The sequence below is a fragment of the Serpula lacrymans genome (assembly GCF_000218685.1).
Source record: "Serpula lacrymans var. lacrymans S7.9 unplaced genomic scaffold SERLAscaffold_2, whole genome shotgun sequence".
Taxonomy (NCBI): domain Eukaryota; kingdom Fungi; phylum Basidiomycota; class Agaricomycetes; order Boletales; family Serpulaceae; genus Serpula; species Serpula lacrymans.
In genome coordinates, this window is record NW_006763291.1 from 1,095,138 (window position 1) to 1,118,680 (window position 23,543).

General features: G+C 45.9%; 11 protein-coding genes across 11 annotated transcripts; 6 read left to right on the forward strand and 5 right to left on the reverse strand.

Annotated features, from left to right (window-relative positions):
- Positions 1-145: 145 nt before the first annotated feature.
- On the forward strand, positions 146-1,546 carry SERLADRAFT_445078 (uncharacterized protein; the record flags this gene model as incomplete). The annotated part of the gene is made up of 4 exons (XM_007313430.1): positions 146-538; positions 587-743; positions 799-953; positions 1,004-1,546. 4 exons carry the CDS (start codon positions 146-148, stop codon positions 1,358-1,360), a joined length of 1,062 nt encoding a protein of 353 aa, XP_007313492.1.
- A 227-nt stretch (positions 1,547-1,773) lies between these two features.
- Positions 1,774-2,544, reverse strand: SERLADRAFT_445080 (uncharacterized protein; the record flags this gene model as incomplete). The annotated part of the gene is made up of 3 exons (XM_007313431.1): positions 1,774-1,992; positions 2,013-2,389; positions 2,448-2,544. The coding sequence occupies 2 exons, from the start codon at positions 2,343-2,345 to the stop codon at positions 1,774-1,776; spliced, it is 552 nt and encodes a 183-aa protein (XP_007313493.1).
- Positions 2,545-3,048: 504 nt separating this feature from the next.
- Positions 3,049-10,607, forward strand: SERLADRAFT_445081 (putative RNA helicase; the record flags this gene model as incomplete). The annotated part of the gene is made up of 17 exons (XM_007314265.1): positions 3,049-4,623; positions 4,683-5,932; positions 5,988-6,297; positions 6,418-6,541; positions 6,597-6,645; positions 6,698-6,793; positions 6,846-6,924; positions 6,976-7,085; positions 7,140-7,881; positions 7,934-8,190; positions 8,246-8,639; positions 8,694-9,008; positions 9,063-9,219; positions 9,271-9,333; positions 9,386-9,813; positions 9,867-9,970; positions 10,022-10,607. 17 exons carry the CDS (start codon positions 3,049-3,051, stop codon positions 10,461-10,463), a joined length of 6,495 nt encoding a protein of 2,164 aa, XP_007314327.1.
- Positions 10,608-10,718: 111 nt separating this feature from the next.
- SERLADRAFT_456781 (uncharacterized protein) lies at positions 10,719-12,005 on the forward strand (the record flags this gene model as incomplete). Its single annotated transcript, XM_007313432.1, has 4 exons — positions 10,719-10,908; positions 10,975-11,099; positions 11,156-11,426; positions 11,485-12,005. 4 exons carry the CDS (start codon positions 10,774-10,776, stop codon positions 11,869-11,871), a joined length of 918 nt encoding a protein of 305 aa, XP_007313494.1.
- An 88-nt stretch (positions 12,006-12,093) lies between these two features.
- Positions 12,094-13,077, reverse strand: SERLADRAFT_445083 (uncharacterized protein; the record flags this gene model as incomplete). The annotated part of the gene is made up of 3 exons (XM_007313433.1): positions 12,094-12,831; positions 12,886-12,971; positions 13,041-13,077. 3 exons carry the CDS (start codon positions 13,075-13,077, stop codon positions 12,094-12,096), a joined length of 861 nt encoding a protein of 286 aa, XP_007313495.1.
- A 346-nt stretch (positions 13,078-13,423) lies between these two features.
- SERLADRAFT_456782 (uncharacterized protein) lies at positions 13,424-13,856 on the forward strand (the record flags this gene model as incomplete). Its single annotated transcript, XM_007313434.1, has 1 exon — positions 13,424-13,856. One exon carries the CDS (start codon positions 13,478-13,480, stop codon positions 13,664-13,666), a length of 189 nt encoding a protein of 62 aa, XP_007313496.1.
- A 324-nt stretch (positions 13,857-14,180) lies between these two features.
- On the forward strand, positions 14,181-14,742 carry SERLADRAFT_433261 (uncharacterized protein; the record flags this gene model as incomplete). The annotated part of the gene is made up of 3 exons (XM_007313435.1): positions 14,181-14,318; positions 14,373-14,627; positions 14,686-14,742. The coding sequence occupies 3 exons, from the start codon at positions 14,181-14,183 to the stop codon at positions 14,740-14,742; spliced, it is 450 nt and encodes a 149-aa protein (XP_007313497.1).
- A 25-nt stretch (positions 14,743-14,767) lies between these two features.
- Positions 14,768-16,359, reverse strand: SERLADRAFT_456783 (uncharacterized protein; the record flags this gene model as incomplete). The annotated part of the gene is made up of 9 exons (XM_007313436.1): positions 14,768-15,015; positions 15,073-15,224; positions 15,287-15,369; positions 15,421-15,658; positions 15,721-15,750; positions 15,804-15,871; positions 15,924-16,003; positions 16,078-16,096; positions 16,158-16,359. The coding sequence occupies 8 exons, from the start codon at positions 16,189-16,191 to the stop codon at positions 15,126-15,128; spliced, it is 651 nt and encodes a 216-aa protein (XP_007313498.1).
- Positions 16,360-17,579: 1,220 nt separating this feature from the next.
- SERLADRAFT_456784 (uncharacterized protein) lies at positions 17,580-18,719 on the reverse strand (the record flags this gene model as incomplete). The annotated part of the gene is made up of 3 exons (XM_007313437.1): positions 17,580-17,962; positions 18,025-18,412; positions 18,514-18,719. The coding sequence occupies 3 exons, from the start codon at positions 18,664-18,666 to the stop codon at positions 17,703-17,705; spliced, it is 801 nt and encodes a 266-aa protein (XP_007313499.1).
- Positions 18,720-19,380: 661 nt separating this feature from the next.
- On the forward strand, positions 19,381-20,908 carry SERLADRAFT_445087 (uncharacterized protein; the record flags this gene model as incomplete). The annotated part of the gene is made up of 4 exons (XM_007313438.1): positions 19,381-19,507; positions 19,569-19,650; positions 19,708-19,868; positions 19,929-20,908. The coding sequence occupies 4 exons, from the start codon at positions 19,406-19,408 to the stop codon at positions 20,583-20,585; spliced, it is 1,002 nt and encodes a 333-aa protein (XP_007313500.1).
- Positions 20,909-21,077: 169 nt separating this feature from the next.
- Positions 21,078-23,313, reverse strand: SERLADRAFT_456788 (uncharacterized protein; the record flags this gene model as incomplete). Its single annotated transcript, XM_007313439.1, has 7 exons — positions 21,078-21,422; positions 21,475-21,828; positions 21,882-22,025; positions 22,091-22,544; positions 22,601-22,800; positions 22,853-23,031; positions 23,093-23,313. 6 exons carry the CDS (start codon positions 23,269-23,271, stop codon positions 21,737-21,739), a joined length of 1,248 nt encoding a protein of 415 aa, XP_007313501.1.
- Between the last annotated feature and the right edge of the window lie 230 nt (positions 23,314-23,543).

Below are 23,543 nucleotides of genomic sequence, written 5' to 3' on the forward strand. Positions count from 1 at the left end.
TTCGCAGTCGCGGTCAAGCTCGACGTGTCACTGTTTCCAGCTATCAGCCAAAACCTGCCCTGAACTGAAGCCCTAACCCTAAGGTTATCTATGCAATACTCAAAATCATAATTATTTAATATTAATATTGTTTCCAGCTGCTATCATGCCCTTTGGTGAAATCGTATGTGGTGCACCCGGGAGTGGCAAATCTACATACTGCTACGGAAAACATCAGCTGTTTACTGCACTAAATCGCCCAATATCTGTAGTGAACTTGGACCCAGCTAACGACAACATCCTCTATCCTTGCGCAATTGACGTCTCATCTCTCATAACACTGCAGGATGCCATGAACGAGCACGGTTTGGGCCCTAACGGCGGGATGCTGTATTGTATGGAATATCTAGAAGCCAACGTTGACTGGTTGGAGGATCGCTTGAATGAACTCGGGAAGGACGCATACGTCTTGTTCGATATTCCTGGCCAGGTAGAATTGAGTACAAATCATGACAGCCTGAAGAGAATTGTAGCGAAACTGATAAAGATTGGCTTCCGGGTATGTCTATATCTCTTCTGATCTATGCGAAATGACAGAGCGAGATAGTTGGCTGCAGTCCATCTTTGTGATGCACACTACGTGACGGATGCGTCAAAATACATATCAGTTCTCCTGCTGTCCCTGAGGACTATGTTACATCTCGAGTTGCCTCATATCAACGTATTATCCAAGATTGATCTGATAGCTCAGTACGGAGACTTAGGTAGGGCTTATCCATGATCGTAACCTTCTTTTTGTTAAAACAATTACGAACATAGATTTCAATCTCGATTTTTATACTGAAGTACAGGATCTCTCATACCTGGAGAATGCATTAACAGCGGCGACACCACGTTATGCGGCCTTGAACATGGCACTAGTATCTTTGATAGAAGACTTTAGTCTTGTCGGTTTCGAAACCTTGGCTGTCGAGGTAGGTCTACCACTGACCCTCGACACTGTCGCCTAACTAACAAATATCAGGACAAAAACTCGATGCTTCATCTTGCTCGAGCCATTGATCGCGCCACAGGCTATGTCTTTATCCCTTTACCCGACACAAAACCACCTCCTGGTGCAATAGATGATCCAGACGTTTCTTCTGCTGTGCGCCCGAATACTTATTCGCTGCTTTCAACAGCAGCAGGGCCAATGAGAGATTTTGGGAGCAATGTTCAAGACGTTCAAGAACGGTGGGTAGATGCAAGAGAGCAATATGACGCCCATGAAAAGGCGCAGTGGAGACGTGAAGGAGAGATTAGTAGAGAAGAAGCTGTAAAGAAAAATAACTTGAAGATAAGGGAGAGAAATACTCCAAATAGTCGGGCGGTTGATAGCTGATGTAGTTTTAGCTTCTTATGGAAAAATTATCATCAGGTATATTCATATACAAGCATACAGTACTTTAATAGGTGGTAGTGTTTATCCCAATAACATAGCTATAGGTAAAAGCAACTAGAAACTTGTAATATTAGATAGGCGAATTGCGCGCTCAGAAATCCATTAGGATTGCAACGCCAGTTGAATGATACGAAGGAGACCGTGCAGCTCGGGCAGCTCTTTTGCTAAAGAATCGGTAAGCTCGTTGAACTCTCTACCGACATGCCAAAATCAAACCTTGACGTTGTGAATTTGTTCTTGTTCGTTTATTTCACTATCAATCTCCCGGAATAAATCCAGGTTGGAGGGTCGGCGTCCACGTGAAGCACGCCAACCATTATTCTGAAGACCGTAAAGACGAGTCAGCTGTATAACTACCACAGGATAGAAGGAGCACATACCTTCCAGACGGGGAACCACTCTGTCATACCACGTACAACGTATTCCGAGTCGGTCACAACTATCCAACCTGTAGGGCTCGTGCCATCTGAATGCTCGCCTCGCGGGCTATTGCTACCTGAGCATGCTAAAAAGGGACCATCTACCTCGCTAATTTTGCGTATGCCTTCCAAAGCAGCCAAGAGCTCCGCTCGCTGACTAGTGCGTCGCGAACCCTGATCCATCTGGTTACGACCGGGATTGCCCACTGGCTCGTGTCCTCGCCCTCGAAGCCAATGGCCACGCCTAACCCGGCAGTGGCATCCTCGCGTCCGTTGCCCAAGCACGCACCATCCGTGAAGACGAGACGGAGATTATGACATACTGTACCAGCCTCACGGTCATCGCGGTAATGACTGCAAGAGATCGCAAAAAATCTTAAACAGTCAGGACAGTGTCTAATGAGCTCGTCTGTGTCGAAGTTGCTGCGGAGGTATGGGCAAAATGTCATTCGGCGATTGAAGATACCCTTTTCCCCGTCTTCACTGGCATCTCGATAGCTGCTCATATTGGTTGATACGTGGTTTTGTCCTTACTAATTCGCGCAGCTCTCTGAAGAACAAGCGAAAGTAGGTTAATATACGTTAGATGTCTTATAGGCACCACCGACCTTGCGTTCAGCAACAAGCTGGAGACACTTAGGACATGTAGAAAGACAGAATATAGGGTCTGGTTGTCGAGGAAAGCAAAGCTTATGCTCCCTGGAAATGTCTCTGAAAAGAGAGATTCAAGTTCAGATGGCCCTACTGTGAGTCATAGAAGAGTTAATTTATATGTTTCAAAAAGTCAAATTGTAGATTACTAAGCTAATTAGGCATAACTTGAACGAGTGTGTTGTCATGTACTTACAAGGGATCATAGGTTAAGTTAAGCTGTTTATTATTCTGTCAGAAGCTCTACAAGTACATCATGATAACAATAAGAATATACCTTGTGGTTTGCTGGGCCTGAAACTTCTTGAAGTTAAACACCTCAGTTTCGGATGGCCTTACCAGTGACTCGAGGTCGTAGTGTCCATATTTGGTAATCACATAGTACCATGGTCTTATTCGCGGCCACTGTAAAGTGTACAGTTATTTGCGCCTCTATTTGGCCAGTGCTTGGTCATCGCGCTGAGCTTTCGACTCCGCCCAAATTTGCGGGGACGTATTGTTCGACAACGTCGACCACGACCACGAAGACGTTATCACTGACCACATCATCGCATTAATATGTCGGGACGTGCAGGGAAACCAGATCTTTCTGGTTACAACTATGGTGCTATTTCTTCTCTTGTATTGACTGCAGATAGGTCTGTACTTCCCCGTCGAGACAAGGAACCGGATGGCGCACCAACTTCTCTCGCAGGGCGCATCGACCCACGGGAAATGGGTTCTCGTGTTCTGAGGCAGGCGCCCAAAGATGTCGACAAGAAGAAGAAAAAGGCTGCAGATAGACAGGAGACGGGTGAAAAGCAGGCGTCAAAGCGAAAAGCCGAGACCGGGTTTGGTTATATGGATATCATCGAAGCAACCGCGGACGTCGAGGGCCTTACATACCGGCCTCGTACTGCGGAGACACGGGAGGTTTACCAGCTCATGCTTGTAGCTGTCCACCAGTCTCTCGGGGACCAGGCTCAAGACATTATCCGAAGTGCCACTGATATTGTACTGGAAACACTAAAAAACGAGAATATGAAGGATTTCGACAAGAAGAAGGAAATTGAAGGAGTTCTCGGTCCTATGTCGAACGACACGTTCTCTCAGTTAGTTGCTCTTGGAAGGAAGATAACGGATTACGGCGCAGAAGATGAAACCATGGTCGACCCAGACATGGAACGAAAAGATGCTGAAATTGATGACGAGGTTGGCGTGGCAGTTGTTTTCGACGAAGAAGAACAGGAGGATGAAGACGAGGAAGGCTATGAGATTCGGGAGGAGTCGGACGACGAGAATGAGGAGGAACAGGAGGAAGAAGAGGGTCCTCCTGAGGACGCAGGAGGCGATGAAGAGCTGGTAATTGGTGACGATTCATCAGCAGATCGAAAAGGCAAAGGGAAAGCCGACAAGGACATTGTGTCTCCACATTCCATTGACGGTTTCTGGGTGCAACGGCAAATATCAGAAGTTTATCCCGATCCCGTCACCGCTGCCGACAAAGCTTCTTCCGTTCTTTCCGTCCTCGGTTCTGAATCGAGTTTGCGTGATTGTGAAAATCAGCTTATGGAACTCTTTGAGTATCAGAGCTTTCACGTCATTACCAAATTCCTCAAGAATCGCGATGTCGTAGTCTGGTGTACAAAACTCATGCGTAGTGATGCAGATGAGAGAGTGAACGTCGAGGTTGCTATGCGCGAGAAGGGTGTAGGTTGGATTCTACGCGAGCTTGCGGGTGATAGGCAAGCTAAGGCTCCAGCGGATGGAATGGATGTTAACGAGAAAGTCAAGCAGTCTAATGTCCCCAAAACCGCAACTCTTGCTCCTGGCTCAACAGTACAACCTAAACGTACTGTCGATCTGGAGAGCATGGCTTTCAGTCAAGGTGGCCACCTCATGTCGAACAAGAAGTGTAAGCTTCCCGATGGATCGTTCAAGCGTGCCCGCAAAGGCTACGAGGAGATCCACGTGCCTGCTCCCAAATCAAAGCAAGGTGGCGAGGAGGAGTTTGTTTCTGTTTCTGATCTTCCTGCATGGGCCAGAGAAGCATTTACAGTTCCTAGGTTGAACCGGATACAGAGCAAGCTATATCCCGTCGCGTTTGGGACTGATGAGCCTATCCTTCTTTGTGCACCAACTGGTGCGGGTAAGGTATGTGGACGTTTGTTATTTGAAAAATCAAATAGACTGACAATATTGTTGCTGTTCAGACCAATGTTGCCATGTTGACGATATTGAATGAAATGTCCAAATATCGCGACGAAGAAACCGGTGAACTCGCTCTTGACCAATTCAAGATCGTCTATATCGCTCCTATGAAAGCTTTGGTCCAGGAGATGGTTGGTAACTTCAACGCGCGTCTGAATAAATTTGGAATCAAAGTTGGCGAACTCACGGGCGACTCTCAAATGACGAAACAGCAAATATCTGAAACTCAAATCATCGTTACAACCCCAGAGAAATGGGATGTCATCACGCGCAAGAGTACGGACACTAGTTACACTAACATCGTTCGTCTGATTATCATCGATGAAATCCATCTTTTACATGACGAAAGAGGGCCAGTTTTGGAGAGTATCGTCGCGCGAACAATACGCCGTATGGAGCAAACTTCGGAATATGTTCGTCTTGTCGGTCTGTCGGCAACGCTTCCAAATTACCAGGATGTAGCCACGTTCTTGCGTGTCGACGAATCGAAAGGCCTGTTTTACTTCGATGCATCATATCGTCCTTGCGGTCTCCAGCAGCAATTCATTGGTGTAACGGAGAAAAAGGCTATTAAACGTTACCAGGTCATGAACGAAGTCTGTTACGACAAAGTCTTGGACCAGGCGGGCAAGAATCAAACTCTCGTCTTCGTCCACTCCAGAAAGGAGACGGCTAAGACAGCCAAATTTATACGTGACATGGCTATTGAGAAGGAAACCATTACGCAATTTGTTCGACCTGACTCTGCCACGCGAGAAATTTTGAATGAAGAGGCCAACAACGTCAAAGACGGCAATCTCAAAGACTTATTGCCATTCGGGTTCGCTATTCACCACGCAGGCATGACGCGTGAGGACCGAGGACTTGTGGAAGAGCTGTTCGCCGACGGTGCAGTGCAAGTTTTGGTTTGCACAGCAACACTGGCTTGGGGAGTTAACCTTCCTGCACATACTGTCATCATCAAGGGTACTCAAATTTACAACCCTGAAAAAGGACGATGGGTGGAGTTGTCATCACAAGATGTGCTACAGATGCTGGGACGTGCTGGGCGGCCCCAATACGACACTTATGGAGAGGGCATCATCATCACGAATCACTCTGAACTACAGTACTACCTCAGCCTAATGAATCAACAACTTCCCATCGAGTCGCAGTTTGTGTCGAAATTGGTTGACAACCTGAACGCCGAGATTGTTCTTGGGACCGTCAGAAACAGAGACGAGGCTGTGCAGTGGCTTGGTTATAGTTATCTGTGAGTAAAGTTCATACTAGTTGGTATCTTATAGTTAACGATATCTATCATTTAGATATGTTCGCATGCTGAAGTCACCAGCCCTGTATGAAGTGGGTATCGATTATCAGGAAGACGACTCTGGCCTCATCCAGAAGCGAGCGGATATTGTACATTCTGCTGCAGTTGCATTAGAGAAGTGTCATCTTATTAAATACGAGCGTGCGTCCGGCCGTTTCCAAAGCACCGAGTTGGGACGAATTGCTTCACATTATTATGTGACATACAATTCAATGGCTACGTATAATCAGCACCTCAGACCAACGATGTCATTATTGGAGCTTTTCAGAGTCTTTGCGTTATCAAACGAGTTCAAGCTTCTTCCAGTGAGTAGTATTCTGTTGACTGGTTATCTCTGCTGATTCTGGATCCGATATGTAGGTCCGTCAAGAGGCAAGTTTTCGTTCATACTTACGCTCACTTGCATAATCTGACTTCATTTGCAGGAGAAACTCGAACTTGGGAAACTTTTAGAACGTGTTCCCATTCCCGTTAAGGAAAGCGTGGAGGAACCGGCCGCTAAAATCAATGTTCTCCTTCAAGCATATATCTCACAGCTCAAGCTTGAGGGTGAGTACTACGATCCGTTTCTGACCTTCATCTTAAACTGATTTCATGCTTTCAGGGTTCGCATTAGTCGCTGATATGGTTTATGTACAGCAATCTGCCGGACGGTAAGCATATTCTTTCTCTGTCACTTAAGAGACACTTATTGTCCCTGAATAGTATTCTTCGGGCTATGTTTGAAATATGCCTCAAGCGTGGCTGGGCCGTTCCCGCTGGAGCATGTCTAGACCTTTGCAAGATGGTTGAAAAGCGAATGTGAGTGTTTTCGTTTTATACTCTAGATGTGATATAAACTCCGGTTTTCCAGGTGGCGTTCGATGACACCCCTCCGTCAGTTCAAGGGTGTACCGCAAGAAGTTATAAGAAAAGCGGAAGGAAAGCAATTCGTGAGTGTGTCTTAGCTAATTGGATTTGATTATGAGCTAATTACATATCAGCCATGGGAACGATATTTCGACCTGAATCCACCGGAGCTTGGAGAACTAATTGGTATACCCAATGCTGGTAGACTGGTCCATCGTTTAGTCCATAGCTTCCCCAAGTTACAGTGAGCATGACAATTAACCATCACTTGCTATTTCTGACTGCATTTTGGTTCAAGACTGCAAGCTCAGGTACAACCCATCACAAGATCTCTTTTGCGAATTGATCTATCTATAGTCCCCGATTTCCGTTGGGATGAGAAGATACATGGCACAGCAGAGACCTTCATAATTATTGTGGAGGATGTTGACGGAGAAATCGTCCTGTTCCATGATTCATTCGTGCTTTTACAAAGATATGCGGAGCATGAACACAACGTTACGATCACTGTTCCTATGTTTGAGCCTGTCCCACCCAACTACTACATTTCCGTCATTTCTGATCGCTGGTTACATGCTGAAACACGCCTACCGATATCATTCAAGCACCTTATTCTCCCTGAAAAATTCCCTCCTCCCACGCCCCTTCTTGATCTACAGTCTCTTCCTCTGTCTGCTCTTCATAACAAGGACTTCGAGGCCATCTATTCATCGACCATCCAAACGTTCAACAAAATTCAGACCCAAGTATTCCAAGCCCTCTACACTTCCGATGAGAACGTCTTCATTGGCGCTCCCACTGGTAGCGGGAAAACTATTTGTGCAGAGTTCGCTTTGCTGCGACTCTGGAGTAAGCGCGAGCAGCTTCGAGCCGTCTGTATCGAGCCATATCAAGAAATGGTAGATCAGCGTGTGGTGGAATGGCGTCGCAAGTTCAGCAAGTTACAAGGCGGCAAAGAAATCGTCAGTTTGACTGGAGAGACAAGCGCCGATCTTCGTTTGTTGGAAAAAGGTGATGTTATAATTTGCACCCCTTCCCAGGTGAGTTTATCTGGTTATTCCAAACCACGTGTTACAACTAAGTGTCGTACAGTGGGATGTTCTTTCCAGGCGATGGCGGCAACGCAAGAACGTTCAGAACATTGGATTGCTGATCGCCGACGAAGTTCAGCTTGTCGGAGGCGAAGTTGGTCCTACTTATGAAGTTGTCATCTCTCGCACACGGTATGTGTCGGCACAAACAGAGATCAAGACTCGCATAGTCGCATGTAGTGTATCCCTTGCCAATGCACGAGACCTTGGTGAATGGATGGGAGCACCCTCGCATGCTATCTTCAATTTCTCCCCTAGGTTTGTTTTTCTCAGCAGCTGGGCATGTATGGGCGCTGATGTGTTGTAATTGCAGTTCTCGGCCACTTGATATGGACATACATCTTCAAAGCTTTACAATTCCACACTTCCCTTCTTTGATGATTGCAATGTCTAAGCCTGCTTATCTTGCAATTGTCGAATATGCACCCACCAAACCTGTCATAGTCTTTGTACCTTCAAGAAGACAATGTCGTCTTACTGTTGATGACATTTTGACGCACTGTGCTGCTGATGAGAAAGGCGACCGTTTCTTAAACATCGAAGAGGACGCCTTACAGCCACATCTTGATCATATCAGCGATTCTGGACTGGCTGAAACTTTGAAACATGGTGTTGGGTACTATCACGAGGCGTTAGACAAACAGGACAAGCGTATTGTCGAACGTTTATTCCAATCGGGTGCTATACAAGTTCTAGTAGCGTCGAAGGTATGACATATTCATCTCCATCCTTTTCATGTCCTTATTGGTTGTCTACGATAGGACACTGCTTGGAGTCTCCCTGTCGCCAGTTACATGGTCATCATAATGGGCGTGCAGTACTATGAAGGCAAAGAGCACCGTTACGCCGATTACCCTGTGATGGATGTGTTACAGATGATGGGTCGTGCTTGCCGACCAATGGAGGATGACCGCAGCCGATGCGTGTTAATGTGTCAACAAACGCGAAAAGATTTTTACAAGAAATTCCTTGCGGAAGGTCTTCCCATTGAATCTCATCTTCCTACCCATTTGCTCCATGACTACTTCTTAGCTGAAATAGCGGTCAAAACAATCGAGAACAAGCAAGATGCAATGGTGAGCTTATCTGAACACACTATTTACTTTGGATCACTGACAAGTGAGATATAGGATATTTTGACTTGGACATACTTCTACAGGCGCATGACTCAGAACCCAAATTACTACAACCTTCACAACGTTAGCCACCAACATTTGTCAGATCATTTGTCCGAGCTTGTTGAAACCACGCTGCAAGACCTCGTTAATTCCAAGTGTATATCCGTCGGTATGTGTTTAAAATATTCCCAGTCTCTACTAGTCCTTATTCGCTCCTCAGAGGATGAAATGGAGGTATCGGCTCTCAATCTTGGCATGATTGCGGCATACTACAATATTTCCTGTGAGTGGACTTCGTTCTCCTGTATGATACATCCACTGAAAAGCAAGAACAGATGTTACTGTTGAGGTGTATACACTGTCATTGAAAGAGCGAACAAAGATGAAAGGGCTACTGGAAGTTGTTTCCTCCTCCGCAGAGTTTGAGACGATACCTATTCGCCGTCACGAGGACGTCTTATTGCGCCGGATCTATGATCGCGTCCCTGTCAAGCTGGACCAAGCCGATTTCGAAGATCCTCACTTCAAGACGTTCCTCTTACTCCAGGCGCACTTTTCACGACTCCAGTTACCACCCGATTTGGTCGCAGACCAGTCTTTGGTGCTGGAGAAAGTATTAAACCTGCTTTCTGCTTGCGTTGATGTCATGTCATCGAATGCCTGGCTGAACGCTTTGGGCGCCATGGATCTATCTCAAATGTGTGTACAAGCAATGTGGGAGACAGATTCGCCGTTGAAACAAATCCCACACTTTGAGCCTGAGGTAAGCACGATCCCAAATCCTCACGTCACATTCTCTCCTGACGTTGCCTATAGGTAGTTAAACGTTGTAAGGATGAAGGCATTGAGTCTGTTTATGACGTTATGGAAATGGAAGATGATAAAAGAACGGCTCTTTTGCAGATGGATGCAAGGCAGATGTGGGTACTCCAGTCAGTTTTAGCATGACACAGTCTGATATTCTTTTGCAGGCGTGATGTGGCAACATTTGTCAATTCCTACCCTACTCTTGACGTCTCATATGACCTCGCCAAGGGTGACTATACTGCTGGAGCTCCGATTCTCATTCAAGTAGCCCTCTCTCGAGATGCAGACGAGGACGAGCCAGACGACGATCAGACAGTGATTGCGCCATTCTACCCACAAAAGAAAATGGCCAACTGGTGGCTTGTGGTGGGAGAGCCTAGCACTCGACAGCTGCTTGTTATCAAGCGTGTCACCGTGAACAAGAGTTTGTCGGTGAAGCTAGAGTTCACATTACCAAAGGGCCCGCACACTCTCAAGCTCTATGTCATCTGCGACTCCTATGTGGGTGCCGATCATGATATCAATATAGATCCAATCGAGGTCGCAGAGGGCGAAGAAAGCGATAGTGATGAGGACATGGAGAGCGGTGATGAGATGGAAGAGTGATTGGGGATTTTGAACGATCGATGACACACTCAAAATGTATCTATAGAGGTCTTAAGTTGTCTTAAGCAGTATTGTCGTCTTATGCACTATTGTAAACGTGTAATGCTTGGTGTAATGTTGTTTCTCGCTCAATTCGTTTTACAATCACATTTGATTTATTTCGCACCTGACATTGGACGAGGCTCTGATTAGATTAGATTGTTATCCTGGTTACGTTGAGTGATCTAATCTTATCACGTACCGGAAATTTTGGCTGTTCCATTCTTTGTTCCACTTCCGAGTCTACCGCTTTGTTCACAGCTACTTTACAATGTTCTATGTGATCGGGCTTGGTCTCTGCGATGAAAAAGACATAACTGTCCGTGGCCTGGAAGCCATCAAGTCCTCCTCTCGTGTCTATCTTGAGGCTTACACTAGTATTCTGATGGTCGACAAATCTCGTCTTGTCAGTCCCACTTAATCTGCATAAATGTACAAGCCAATAACGCTATGCAACGATCCTGTCTGATAGGAGGCATTTTATGGAAAACCAGTCATTCTCGCGGATCGTGATATGGTAGAAACGCAGAGTGATGAGATCCTGACCGATGCTGATAAAGAAGATGTATCTTTCCTCGTCGTTGGCGATCCATTCGGGTGAGTCCTAATGAATGACCTTGTCTTATATACATCTTTAACCCTCATCAATTCAGAGCAACCACCCATACCGATCTTCTTCTCCGTGCCCGCTCCCTTTCTATTCCTACCCGTGTTATTCATAATGCATCAATACTGAATGCCGTTGGGGCAACTGGTCTCGCTCTCTACAGTTTTGGACAAGCTGTCTCTCTCGTGTTCTTTACAGAAACCTGGAAGCCAGACTCGTTCTACGATCGAATCAAGGAGAATGTGCGGATGGGCTTGCACACACTGGTTCTACTTGATATCAAAGTCAAAGAGCAGAGTGAGGAGAATCTCGCAAGGTGAGATCGACACTATGCTCTCATTTTATGGCAGAGGTGATATAATGATATCCTTTAGAGGGAGGAAGATTTTTGAACCTCCACGGTATATGTCTGTCCCTCAAGCAATATCCCAGCTCCTAGAAATTGAAGAGACTAGGAAAGAAAACGTACTCAATCCAGATTCAACGCTTGTCATTTCTCTTTCCCGCGTTGGCGGATTTCCTGAGGCCTCTTCTCCATCTGACACAAACCAAAATTCAGGGGAACAGCGCATACATGCGGGGACACTTTCATCACTCTCCTCGCTTCCTCCATCTTCCTTTGGGGACCCTCTACACAGTCTTGTCATCGTTGGTCGAAGATTGCATACAATGGAGGTGGAGTATGCATCTGCGTTTGCAGCCGATCCTGCTAAGTGGAAAGAAGTTGCGATACAAGCTTATGGAGTTAGTGGACTGGATTGAGCTGGCAGATTGGGAGGGGGTCATGCGAGATGGTCTGGCCTAATCGGGATACAAAATCGACTTTGTCGAATCAGAGAAAAGGTAGCATGATATCGTTTTCCCCTGTATTTCAAAGGAAATATATTAATACGTGACCTACAGCGCCGTTTGGGTGATCTAATGCAAGAACTGCAAGAACTACTCTTCCCCCAATGATCTGCGACTGATGACCACTGAAATAATTTATGACATAATCCATTGAACAATTTCCTCCCCCCATTTCTCACCTCGACCTGAACTCAGTGCAAGTAAAGGACTAAGGTGATCGTGTCCTTTAAGGACGAAATGTTCAACAGTACCTCCCTTAGCTTTGAATGCTTCCAGGAACGTGTGATTAGTTCTTTTTATTATGCGAGGCTCACTCTCAGCCAGAATATTTCGCACAGGCGGTATCAAGAAAACGTGACAGCTGTCAGCGAAAGACAAAAGTCCAAGAGGTTGGTTTGACACAATCCTCGAAGCACCGTCGTAGTACTTCTCTGCTGCCGCTCGGAGTCTCGCACCTCGGCCGTTGGAAATCTCATAGGGCACACCCATGAGGATGACGCCGAGTACCGCCTTCTCGAGCTTTGGGTGACAAAGCTTCGACATAAGAAACATAGAGACTACGTGAATGCCGCCTGCAGAGTGCCCCAATACGTAGAGACGATTGACATCACCCTCTTTGACATTCCCCATAACCCACAATAGCGCATCACGTACATCTTGTGAGCCGTCTGGAAAGACTGCACCAGGCACCAAGCGGTAGTCAGCTATGACCGTAAGGATCTCACGGCGGGCGAAAAATGCTCCAACGTTGTTGTAAACGAGATTCTGGGGATGTGAGCTGCGTGTACCGTCTGTGAACCCCCCTCCATAGAAGAATAGGAGTATTGGTGGTCTACTCAATGAGCTTAGAATAGAAGGATAGTAGATATCGAGCTGTTTGTAATCAGACACAGAGATATCATCTCTATCGAATACCTTTATGCTTACCTGTAGTGCATTCTCTAAGCTATACGTACAGGTTTTGCGTGCAATGGATTCGATCTTTGCTCGATTTTCCTCCAGAAGAGGATGTCCTAAGACATTATTCCATCATCTTATTAGTTCAACATGTCTCACTAATTAAACATTGTGTATGTACTCACCGGGGTCAATTATTTCTTTAATTCGTAGTTCAGACATAATGCTTGAACTTGACTGTTGAAACTACTGGTATACGTATAGGTGAATGTTCAACTTTTAACGCCCAAACGAAGTTCGAGTCACATTGATCGGTGACCCGGGAATAATGCGGATTTTCGATTTCGCAATCAAGTGCTGGTTAGATAGCTTGAAAAACATCGTCAACCCTATTTGATAGGAGGAACGACTGTCTTCCTCCTAAATGGTATGCCTAGGGGAGACTACGTCAACCCGTAATAAAAGTCTTTACTACAAATGAAAATTTACCAGTGCTTTTTATGGTGCTAAAAAATTCTGAACGTTTGAGTGATGGTGAAAGACGACGGGGAACTCGCACTTTGTTGTTCCTCGATATTCGCGGAGTCGAGGACATCGGCGGAGACTTACAGTGAAAACGACCATGACGTTTACCCATGTCAGTGAAATCCCGAATACAACGGCGAGCTTTAGAGATTCAGCGCTGTTCAAATTCCAATGTTCTGCAAGCCCTACGATTACCACCATTAACGTCTATCGATACAAGTTCCAATACCGAGTTGGAAGTCCAGCTATTTTCAGTGAGCGAAAGACACCAGAAGGGAAAACATAGCTAGTAGGCATGAAGTAGCCGTTTATGCCGTTTAAAAATGACAGCGACAAGCGCCGTCTATCACGACACAAATGCACGGAGGCGAACATTGTGAAAGCACACACTTGCGTCGTCCGTTCATAGCGCATTTTCATGTCGTGTTCATCGCAATCGGGTCTCTTAATCCACCGCGACAGTACAATTCTTGCCGGCCAGGGGACTTCTGAGAGGTCAGAAGCCCACAGCCTGTGCGGTCATTGGAACCCGACATGGCTAGCGAGGGTTATCCCCTGTCCCTGTGCAGGGGGGGGGCAAGGTACAGCTCCTCCAAACGTCTTCAAGGTGTTCCAAGGAAGGGGTTTGGTCTCCTTCACTATGTCTCTGCCGTAGGCGCGATGGGTGCCTATGTCAATGCGGTTTTTCGACGGAAATGCTCTGGACCTGTTTAGTGTATGTATAAAAGGACTGCACGGAGTAGCGTATAAGGTCTTACTACAACTGCCTACACCCATCTTTCTCACCTCTTTTATCAAATATGAAGATTTCCTCTCTCTTCGCCGCAGGTGCACTCTACGCGGCCTCCGCATTCGCTCAGAGTGTTACAATTGCTGCTCCACCAAACATGGCTACTGCTGCTGCAGGGTCTGACATCGTAGTCCAGGTTGATCGTCCCGTGAGCTCATTGATCATTTTTTTGGAGGAAGCCTTCCTGATACTCGTCACGCAGAACTTTACTAGCTCCGTCAACGAGGTTGCGGTCGTGATCGCGGTTTTCCCGTGCTTCGTAGAGGAGCCCGAATTCTGCCCAGCATTCCAAAGGGATGGTGTTGGTGCTATTCTCTACAGCGGCCCGTTCGATCCCTATGAACTCGTACCGAACCCTAACAACGAACCTCCTCAGGAGAGTTTCACTGTGAAAATACCACCTGGCACGAAGACGGGACCTGCGGTGTTGAGCCTTACGCACTGGTCATTCATTGGGGTAAGTCAACTTTGCCTTAATCTGGACGAATGATTGAGGAGTACTTACGATTTTCTAGGCTAACAATGAGTACTTCTTCGAGACGAAGAATATTACGTTGGTCATCACTGAATGATTTGCGGAGTAAGCGGGGCCAAATGGGATCAGGAGCAGCTGAGAATACTGGATGCTAAAAGAAAGTTGTAGCAGTATAAGTGATATAGCCACTTCCCTACGTACCTTGCGGGAAACTTTGAAATTCTAAGGTAGTCTAGAATATATGCGAGCCCTGTCCAATGATCGAAAACCACCCAGTCTGGCGGTGACATATCCCTCCATGACATCTTATCTGTAATGTCGAGGGTGTCCAACAGCCTGACTAATGAGTCATATCAGAGGAAATATATGACTACGTACGTAGAAAATATATCAGTACTGGTGATATTGTAAGATAGCAGTCACTAACACGCGCCAGAATAAGATATGAATATTTCGAGCATATTCAAAACTTTAACAGTCCTATGAGTAGATAGCGAGCATGTCAGATGTATCAATGTCGGATTGTTTCATCTCTTTCAAATCCTTCAGAGTTTCAAAGAAAGTGATCTTGTCCGTTAACTTTCAAGTTTATTCGTTGTTAGCCCGAGTTATTGTGTTTGTGCGTAGAGTATCGAACTCACTTGGTACCGTACGACTCGTCCAGACGTGCTTGGAACAACGAACAATAGCGTCTCGGTTATAGCATCAGTGCCAGAGACCAAGGCTGTACAAAGATCATAGGTATATGCAGAAGAGGTTGCAGAGATAAACTTACGTCTCGGATGCACATATTTATAGGGTTGTAGTCCTAAACTAGCTGGTTTTTTCCCTTTGACCTTGATACTCTTATTACCATCTGCCAGGGGAGAAGAAACCGTCTGTAACAGTCCTTCCCTGACAACTTCCCATATTCCCATGCCTACGAAGCAGACGAAGCGCGGACGGAATCGTGTTATTTTGGCTAGTAGAGTCGGTACAGACTTAATCATCTCATCCTTGGAGAGCTCCGATTGCTGTAGTGATGCGAAAATCAGTAACTTGAAAAACATGAGATGAAATAAAGATATAAATTTACCTCTGCTGAAGGGCGATCTACCAGGTTTGTCTGGTGGTGATCAATATAAACACATATTATGTTCGAAGAATCATTGCACTGACCAATCCAAGATTGAAATCATCAGGCAGCGTATAATCTTCCGATGGGTGGAGAAGTGTCGAGGTCAGTCCTTAGTGATATAAATCAGCAGATCTGGCGTGTGCATAAGAGTAAAAACAAACCGGAGCTATGTAAGCAGCGCCAAAAGTGGTTCGTGGGGTTATAGAAATGGTGACCATTCTCTGCAGACTTGTAGCCGGGGCTAGAATAACCGTTAGATACTTGATTTCCTGGGCATTGAAAAAACGGTTGCAATCAGGAAAAAGATAACCTTACTTTATTCCACAAAATATCACTGAACAATTCGTAAATAAGTCTGGTGCAGTTAGATTACATGAACTGTGAAAATGACATACCGTCCAGTCCGTCTTTCAGATAATCTGAAAGCATGTGGAGGTGTGAATATAACTCTGGTGCGGCATATCCACGTTTCCGCTTCTTAGACCCACGAGCTACCTTCTTCTCTTCGACGTCTCCAGGTATACGCTTATTCAAACGTTTTTGAGGCTTGGGTTTGGAGTCACTGTCTGATTCAACAAAGTTATTGTTGCTTGTAGTGGCTACTACAGGATGACTGGTTGAAGATCGTCGAGACAAATTTAAGGTCTTTGAAGCATCGTCACTTTTGGGAGGCTTCGCGGAATATGCATATTGTTTGAGGGATGCGCGGAACTTCTCAGGTGAGGCTTCGAGTTCAACTTTAACAGTAGCCTTGTCGGTGAGGTCCTCAGAATTTGTCTCGCCATCAGAGCCATAACCGTTTTCGCTAGCAGACATAGTTTACAACGAAAAATGCAGCTTGATAACGAGAACACAAGACTAGATAGTCGAGGATCCACGAACAACGAAGGTTACAGTGTGCATGAGCGTAAGGGGCTCGAAGCGGAGTTTGCGGCTATTCTGGCGGAGCGTAATTCAATGTTCAGCGACGCCATCTAGCGGATCACTCTAGAGGGGCTGGCACTGAGTACTGAATACTAAGTGCCCAACGCCCGTACATGCTATATTTGCGTGGTGGAAGCAGTTATTTGGAGATGGAGAGTTTCATAATAGAAGGCAAGTGGCAGCTCGGGTCTGGCAGCGGTCTCTTTCTACTGTACTGACTAGAGGATTTCGACACGACTATAACTCCCAGATAGCTGACACCGTAGCAAAATATATGCAAGGAAATATCTTCTAGTCTTCCTTACAACTTAATAACTTATTACCTGCATTTACATCCCGGCTAATTGATCGAATGCCGTCTGTTGACTCTTAAGTATTTCGAGTAGATTTTCAAGGTAGAGTTTGCGAATGAAAAGATGGATTAAGGTTGAGGCCGAATGTGAGTGCTGTATGTGTCTATGCCCATCTAAACATTCACTCACAAGAGCGCTGATGTGGAATTCTCAAGGTTCACGATCTGGGCGTGCCAGAAAGGCATTTTGAGGTACCTACTCACTGTGGTCCATGACATGTATGTGCGCCTTTTAAAATATTTTAGGTTTCACCACTCGCGGTTTCGTAGAGGAGGTACTTTTGTTCGGGGTTCGTGTAGGATGGGTCTTAGCTGGTAGACGTCGGGTGATGGAGGAAGGATGATCGAGGGACCAGCAGATGAAAAGAAAGAAGGGAAGGTGGAAATGAGAAAAAAAAGGGATGATGACGGGAGGAAGGCTGGTTGAGGCATTTTCCCTTTGAATTCTTTTTTTGCTGTGTATTCATCATGTCTGGTTGTACGTCTGTCGGCTGCTGCTTTGTATTCTAAATTGAAAAACCTCGAGGGTCATTCATGGTTTAAAGACATTGCGATTTATGATTGCTTTCACATCGAAGCCACTTACTAGGCAATTACGCTTCAGTATTGAGAACCAATGCGTTATATAGACACTCAGGCCTCAGGGGCTGTGTAGTGAATACATTCAACTCATAAAGCCGCCCTCCTGTCCCGTGCCTTTCCGTCTTTCCGCTTCTATCATAGCGTCAAACTTGGCTTGCTCTAGCGCACGCTCATCCACCACAGTGTTTGAAGACGAGTTAGGTAGCCTGTTACGTTCGTGTTTCTGTCGAATAGCATCCCACGAAGACTGTTGCCCAGCGGCGCGTGCATTTGCCGCACGGATTTCATTCCATCGAGCTGCGGGCTGGGAAGCAGCAGTATTACTTGAAGTCTCTGTGATAACTGTAATGGCGATGTCGTCGACGCAATTACGAGAGATCAAGTGAACAATGAACCCAGCTCACCTGTAGCGTTCGCACTCTCATTGACCGAGGGGCGTGGACGGTCCCAGTAGTCCTCATCAACCATCTCTGGCCCCTGCTCTACGCGTTCCGGCACCTGCGCATTCCTCCCCGTACCTTCGTTCCTGAGCCGCTCCAATGTGAACCCCAGCTCTCCTTCTCCACCAAGTCTGTGATGAACATCCGCCAGTGCTCGCATGAATCCTTTGGGATCTTCCAGAGCCTTTGCGAACTGTCGATGGGCAAGGACTTGTCTGAGCATGCCGAACATCCCGCCAACGATGAATCCGAGTCCTGAGAGCGCAGTAAACCTTCGAGGCGTCCATCTCGGTCTGGCGAACATGTATCCGTAACCTAACGTGGCACCTGTGAAAGTGCCAGAGTATATGCCCTACATGAGATGCCAGCAAGATTTAGTGCCTAGTTCCTTGCCACAACATGCGAATGTGAAATGGGGGGAGAGAAATCTGGTAAAGAACGAATCATACGAACAGGAAAATACCGGTGTATACCAGGCAAGAAGTTGACTGCGAGATCGAAATCATGTCGCGTTAGGACATTGTTTTCTACTTCTGGTTGAAGCAACTCTATTGCTTTAGAACGACTGTTGAAAGTATTAGAGAGCCATTGCAAAGGATAGGACATCGTTCGTCTACATGAGCACGTCAGGGATCGTGAGTGTCTGCCGATACCGGCACTAGGTGACAATCGCGGAGAAGATAATATTTCAAGCTCAGCAGAAAACAAGCACATTCGAATCTTCGAGTCATCATGGACGTTAATGGTCACCCTCTAATAGCTTTACTGCAAAATAATGAAACTTGTAGCACGAATCAGAATATTATTATGATCAACTACCACGGCAAAAACAAGATGTCAATCTAGAATCTGAATGACAAGCGCACAGAAGTGACAGAGCTAATGGACCCAGGTCATTGCAGAGGAACAATTGGTTTCAATGGGAAATATAAGAGGTTCGAATGCTTTAGATTTGATTGGCGTGTTTTGTTAACTGATATACGTGTTAAGTCTGTGTCCCCAAGGTCAAATCAAATAAATTTCGCATTGACTTGTGCACCTGGCGTTATTCCCGTTACAATTATTCCACTCTATCGCGAGCAGCTCAATGGGGTTCGTATGGGTATATGCGTCACCGTATGACCTTGAGATGTGTCTGCCATCCTATAAGAGCACTTTAATACGCGTATAATGGCGTTGTGGCTATCATGGTCATTGCGCAGCGATCAGCGTCACAGTTCTAGAGTATACTGAAACTGGAACGAGTGTCCAAAATCTCAAGGTTCCATGATTATGACGTCATATCTCTGCTTTCAAGGCGTCCATCTGGTGTCACCACCCATCCCTGATTCTAATTACTACTACAATGTCGATATTTTCGTTCTTTCATAGCGTTTATGCCTGGGTATGCTACTTCATATTCATGGTTAGGCACCGTTATGTTGGATGGCCGACCATCAATAGGAAGGTACGTTTTCACGGACCTCTACAGGCCAACAGTTGTATGGATCTAACTAGTCTTCGTGCAGACAGGGGAGTTCAGCCGCGAGCAGCAGCCCTTGTTTAAAAAGCTCAAGATGCTCTTCCTCTTCAATCCTCTGACAGAGTGGAGTGAGTCCCGATAATGTGACGATCTGTGCACAATACTTAAAGTTTTTTTACCTGAAGTTGACGAGACATCTCAATACCGAAAGTATCTACATGACAAAACAGTTCGCTCGCAAGCCAAGGAAGAGGCTCCCAAGTCGAAGGAAGATATTCCTGGGTTCATCCAACGCTATCACATTAATATGGATGATTTCGAGCCTAGCGTTTGGAAAGAGTATCCCGTAAGTAAACCTGTAGATCAACATATGAACGCGCATCGGTTGAACACTCATGTCTTCCAGTCTTTTCAGCAGTTCTTCATTCGTCATCATAAGCCTGGCGCTCGGCCAATTTATGCAGAAGATGATGGTACTATTGCTGTCGTGCCCTCAGATTGTCGTGTAACAACTTACAATACTGTCGCCGAGACGAAAAAACTTTGGATCAAGGGCCGGGGGTGGTCCATTTCGAGACTCATACACGATTCTGAACTAGCCCAGTCTTGGACAGATGGAGCCGTCGGATGTTTCCGCCTGAGTCCTCAAGATTATCACAGATACCATTGCCCGGTCAGCGGAGTCGTGGAATGGGACAAGTTCATTCCCGGCGATTATTATGGCGTTGACCCATTAGCTGTGACGTCCAGAGTGGATATCCTGGCGGAGAACGCTCGACACTGCGTTTGTATCAATAGCGAAGAGTTTGGACGGGTCCTTTTCGTAGCTATCGGAGCAGAAGATGTGGGGACGGTGAAGATCAATGAGAAATTCACACAGAAGGGCGCCAAAGTCAGGAAAGGGGATGAAGTGGGCATTTTTGAGTTTGGAGGGAGTAGTATTATTGTTGCTTTTGAACGCGGCAGTATTCAGTGGGACGGTGACCTGATCGCCTGGTCAAGGAAGGGCGTTATGGTGGACGTCGAAGTTGGTATGCGAATGGGAAGAGCGGCTAAGGGGTGAGTTTTCGAGTCGTATGTATATTCGCGATTTTGTTGCTTGCCTATCAGGATATCTATCAAGCCATTGAAATTATTTTACGACTGTCTTCAATGTTGCTCATTGGCGATGTAAACGACTCCACACCATATTCTCACTCGCACACTTGAACGTGAATCGTTATGATGCTAACTTACTATTGTTGGGCAAAGACGCTTGGATAAAGCATGACCAATCGATCACTCTCTTGGAGGTTATCCAATATCTATGCTCTTGTAGCTTCGCTGAAACATGTAAACGGTTTCCTTAGTTCTGTTTTCATTGCTAATTTTGAGCTGGGCAAAGAAGGTAATCAATCAGGAAATGAGATAATCCGTATTATTTTATCCCTGCGCCCAAATTTCCGAGGAATCGAGTAGCCTGTTTCTCGTAGCAGTTAAATCCTTTTCGCCAAAAAAGGAAAGAAAAAAAGCATGAACAGATTTTTTTATAAGTAACGGTTTCTTCTACGGTGATCCATGTATCACGGACGCTTCTTTGACGCCTACTACGAGGATCTATGCATTACAGATGCGGGCATAATTGGATACGACATAGCAGCACACTAATACCAACAAGATCATATAGCAGGTAGTATGCTAGCTAAAAGAGAGGGTAAATATTCATAGTAGGTGGAGATTGTTCTTCTGCTTTGATAGTGCGACAAGCTCGGCTGTGAACTGACCATGGGGAGTTTTCAAACTTTACACAATATATTCGCTAGGTATGTTAATTGTGTAGAACGAAGAGGGATGATCAAGTGAAACAAAGCGGAACTGGTATAGTGAGCGTCAAAACTCGGCGCTGGGCACGTACGCTCGACTAATGTGAATAAAATGGTAGTGCCCGAGCAACTGTTGGTTTGTGAACTCACCCCGAGTGTTACAATCGTCCCATTACGGTTGAATAGGTGGGATTAACACGGCCGCGTCGACTATGCGCATGTACTATATCGACTCGTAGCTCAGAACCAAATCAAGCATGTGAAACCTGTGACATATCATGTCAGAAGGAACGATAACGTCGCGAATAATACATATGCAAATCAGGCATAGTGCAGGTATCAATAATACTGGGATGAGTTAGATTAGTACATGAATTGACAGTCAAGTTTTCCAAGTGTGAAACTCCATCATTTACGCCAGTTGAGCGAAGCCAACACGGCTCAATCCGGCATCGAAAACTGTGTATGTATTTTGTAGGAACGCATCTCCAACAATCCAGAATTCTGAAAATAGTTGTGTGAGCATCAAACTGAGGAACATGTGAAGAGCACATCACCTGATGCTGAAGGCGATGACATCACAGCTGCAATGCAGTCAGAAGAACCAGACTCTACCTGTCCGACAACGAAGGTAGAGTGTGAGATAGGGAAGGCCTTGAGGCCAAACGTGAGGGTAACATTAGGCTGTGCACTGCAAGGGACTGCAAGAGGATGGGGAAATATGTAGATTGGTAAAATCACGCATAGGAGCTGCAGATACACCTACTTGTCCACACGCCAGGCGAAACATCAGAGCGAGACTTTGCACCAGCAATGCCACTGTAGAATTTTTGAACATCGTTTGGATGACCGACGATGAGAGTGGTGCCAGTATCAATAATGGCTTCAACTTCCCCGAAAACCTCCTTGCCGTTGAGCGTTATAGCATCCATGTTGACCTGCCAATATCCTTCGATGATCACAGGTACGTAGGTGAAAGCGCCAGTGTAGAGCTTCTTGTTGACACCACCAATCATCAGCTCTGCTCCATTATCTGCCAGCTTAAATGCGAATACAGGCTGCGTGGTTACACCCTCCTCAACCAGAGTCTGGAAGACAGGGTTTGCATTGTAGTCTGAGATGGCGGGGAATCCCATTCCCATCAAACCATCGGGACTGAAAGTAGCAATGTTAAACCCATTGGAATATTGCTTTGCGACGCCAAGGGTCTGTTTGGTAGCCTGGAGAAACCCATGTCTTAAAGTGCACAATTGGTTCACAACGTGATCGCACTCACAATTAGACCTGCTATTAGAACGGTGTCTGTATACTGTTCACCAGAGACACTCGAGTTATCGCCGTATGTAAGTTTGAAAGTCTTTTGAAGATCTTTTGCCGTGGAGCTCGAGCTTGGCTTATAGATTGTATGACCTTGACAGGTCGACCCGCAGTTTGGGCCGGGAAGGAAAAGATCACTACTGCCAGTGTCAAAATCCACTGTGCACACTGCATAAGCGAATACTGTAAACCCCAACGCATGTAGACAAACCTATGAATTGCTTTGCAGGAGTGCCAACCTTAATGGAGCCTTGCCACAATTGTGCATTCTCATCTGTGAGAGGTACAGCACCACTACCACGTTTTGAAACGACGGTACTTAGGACAGGTGCTAAAGGATGACGAGCACCAGTGTTTCGTTCAAAAGCATCAAATCCTCGCTGATATTTCCTGCATAATGATGGTCGGCCACATTCCATGTGAATAGACACGAAGCAGGAAGAAAACCAACCTTTCAAGCGATAAAATGTGAGCACGAAGAGCATCAGTGTCGACGGGACCTTTGGGATGCACTAAGTTGGATTTCTTTACCAAAGGCAACTTGATCCCCGCCGAAGGAGAGTGTTGAACCGGATTGGCGGCGACAAAGAATGGCAACAGAGCAAGGAGGGCGACGATAGGAAGTTGCATGTTAATCACGGACGGGCAATGGGAATATAAAAAAGCAAGTGTCAATTGCTTGGTGTTACGTGTATGGGGACCATTTATATGTGGATTCGTGGTTCGGGAAAGGAGCTTCTAGACTCCTTGAGACATCCTAGTACAGTGTAGTATAAGCTTTTGACTCGGAAGGTCAACAAATAACGTTACCATTCTGTTTCAAAAATGTTGATTTGTCTCAAGTACTGCAAAACGTTCACTGTTTCAGTGGGCTCAATCCAGGTCACCTACATAGTATGGGT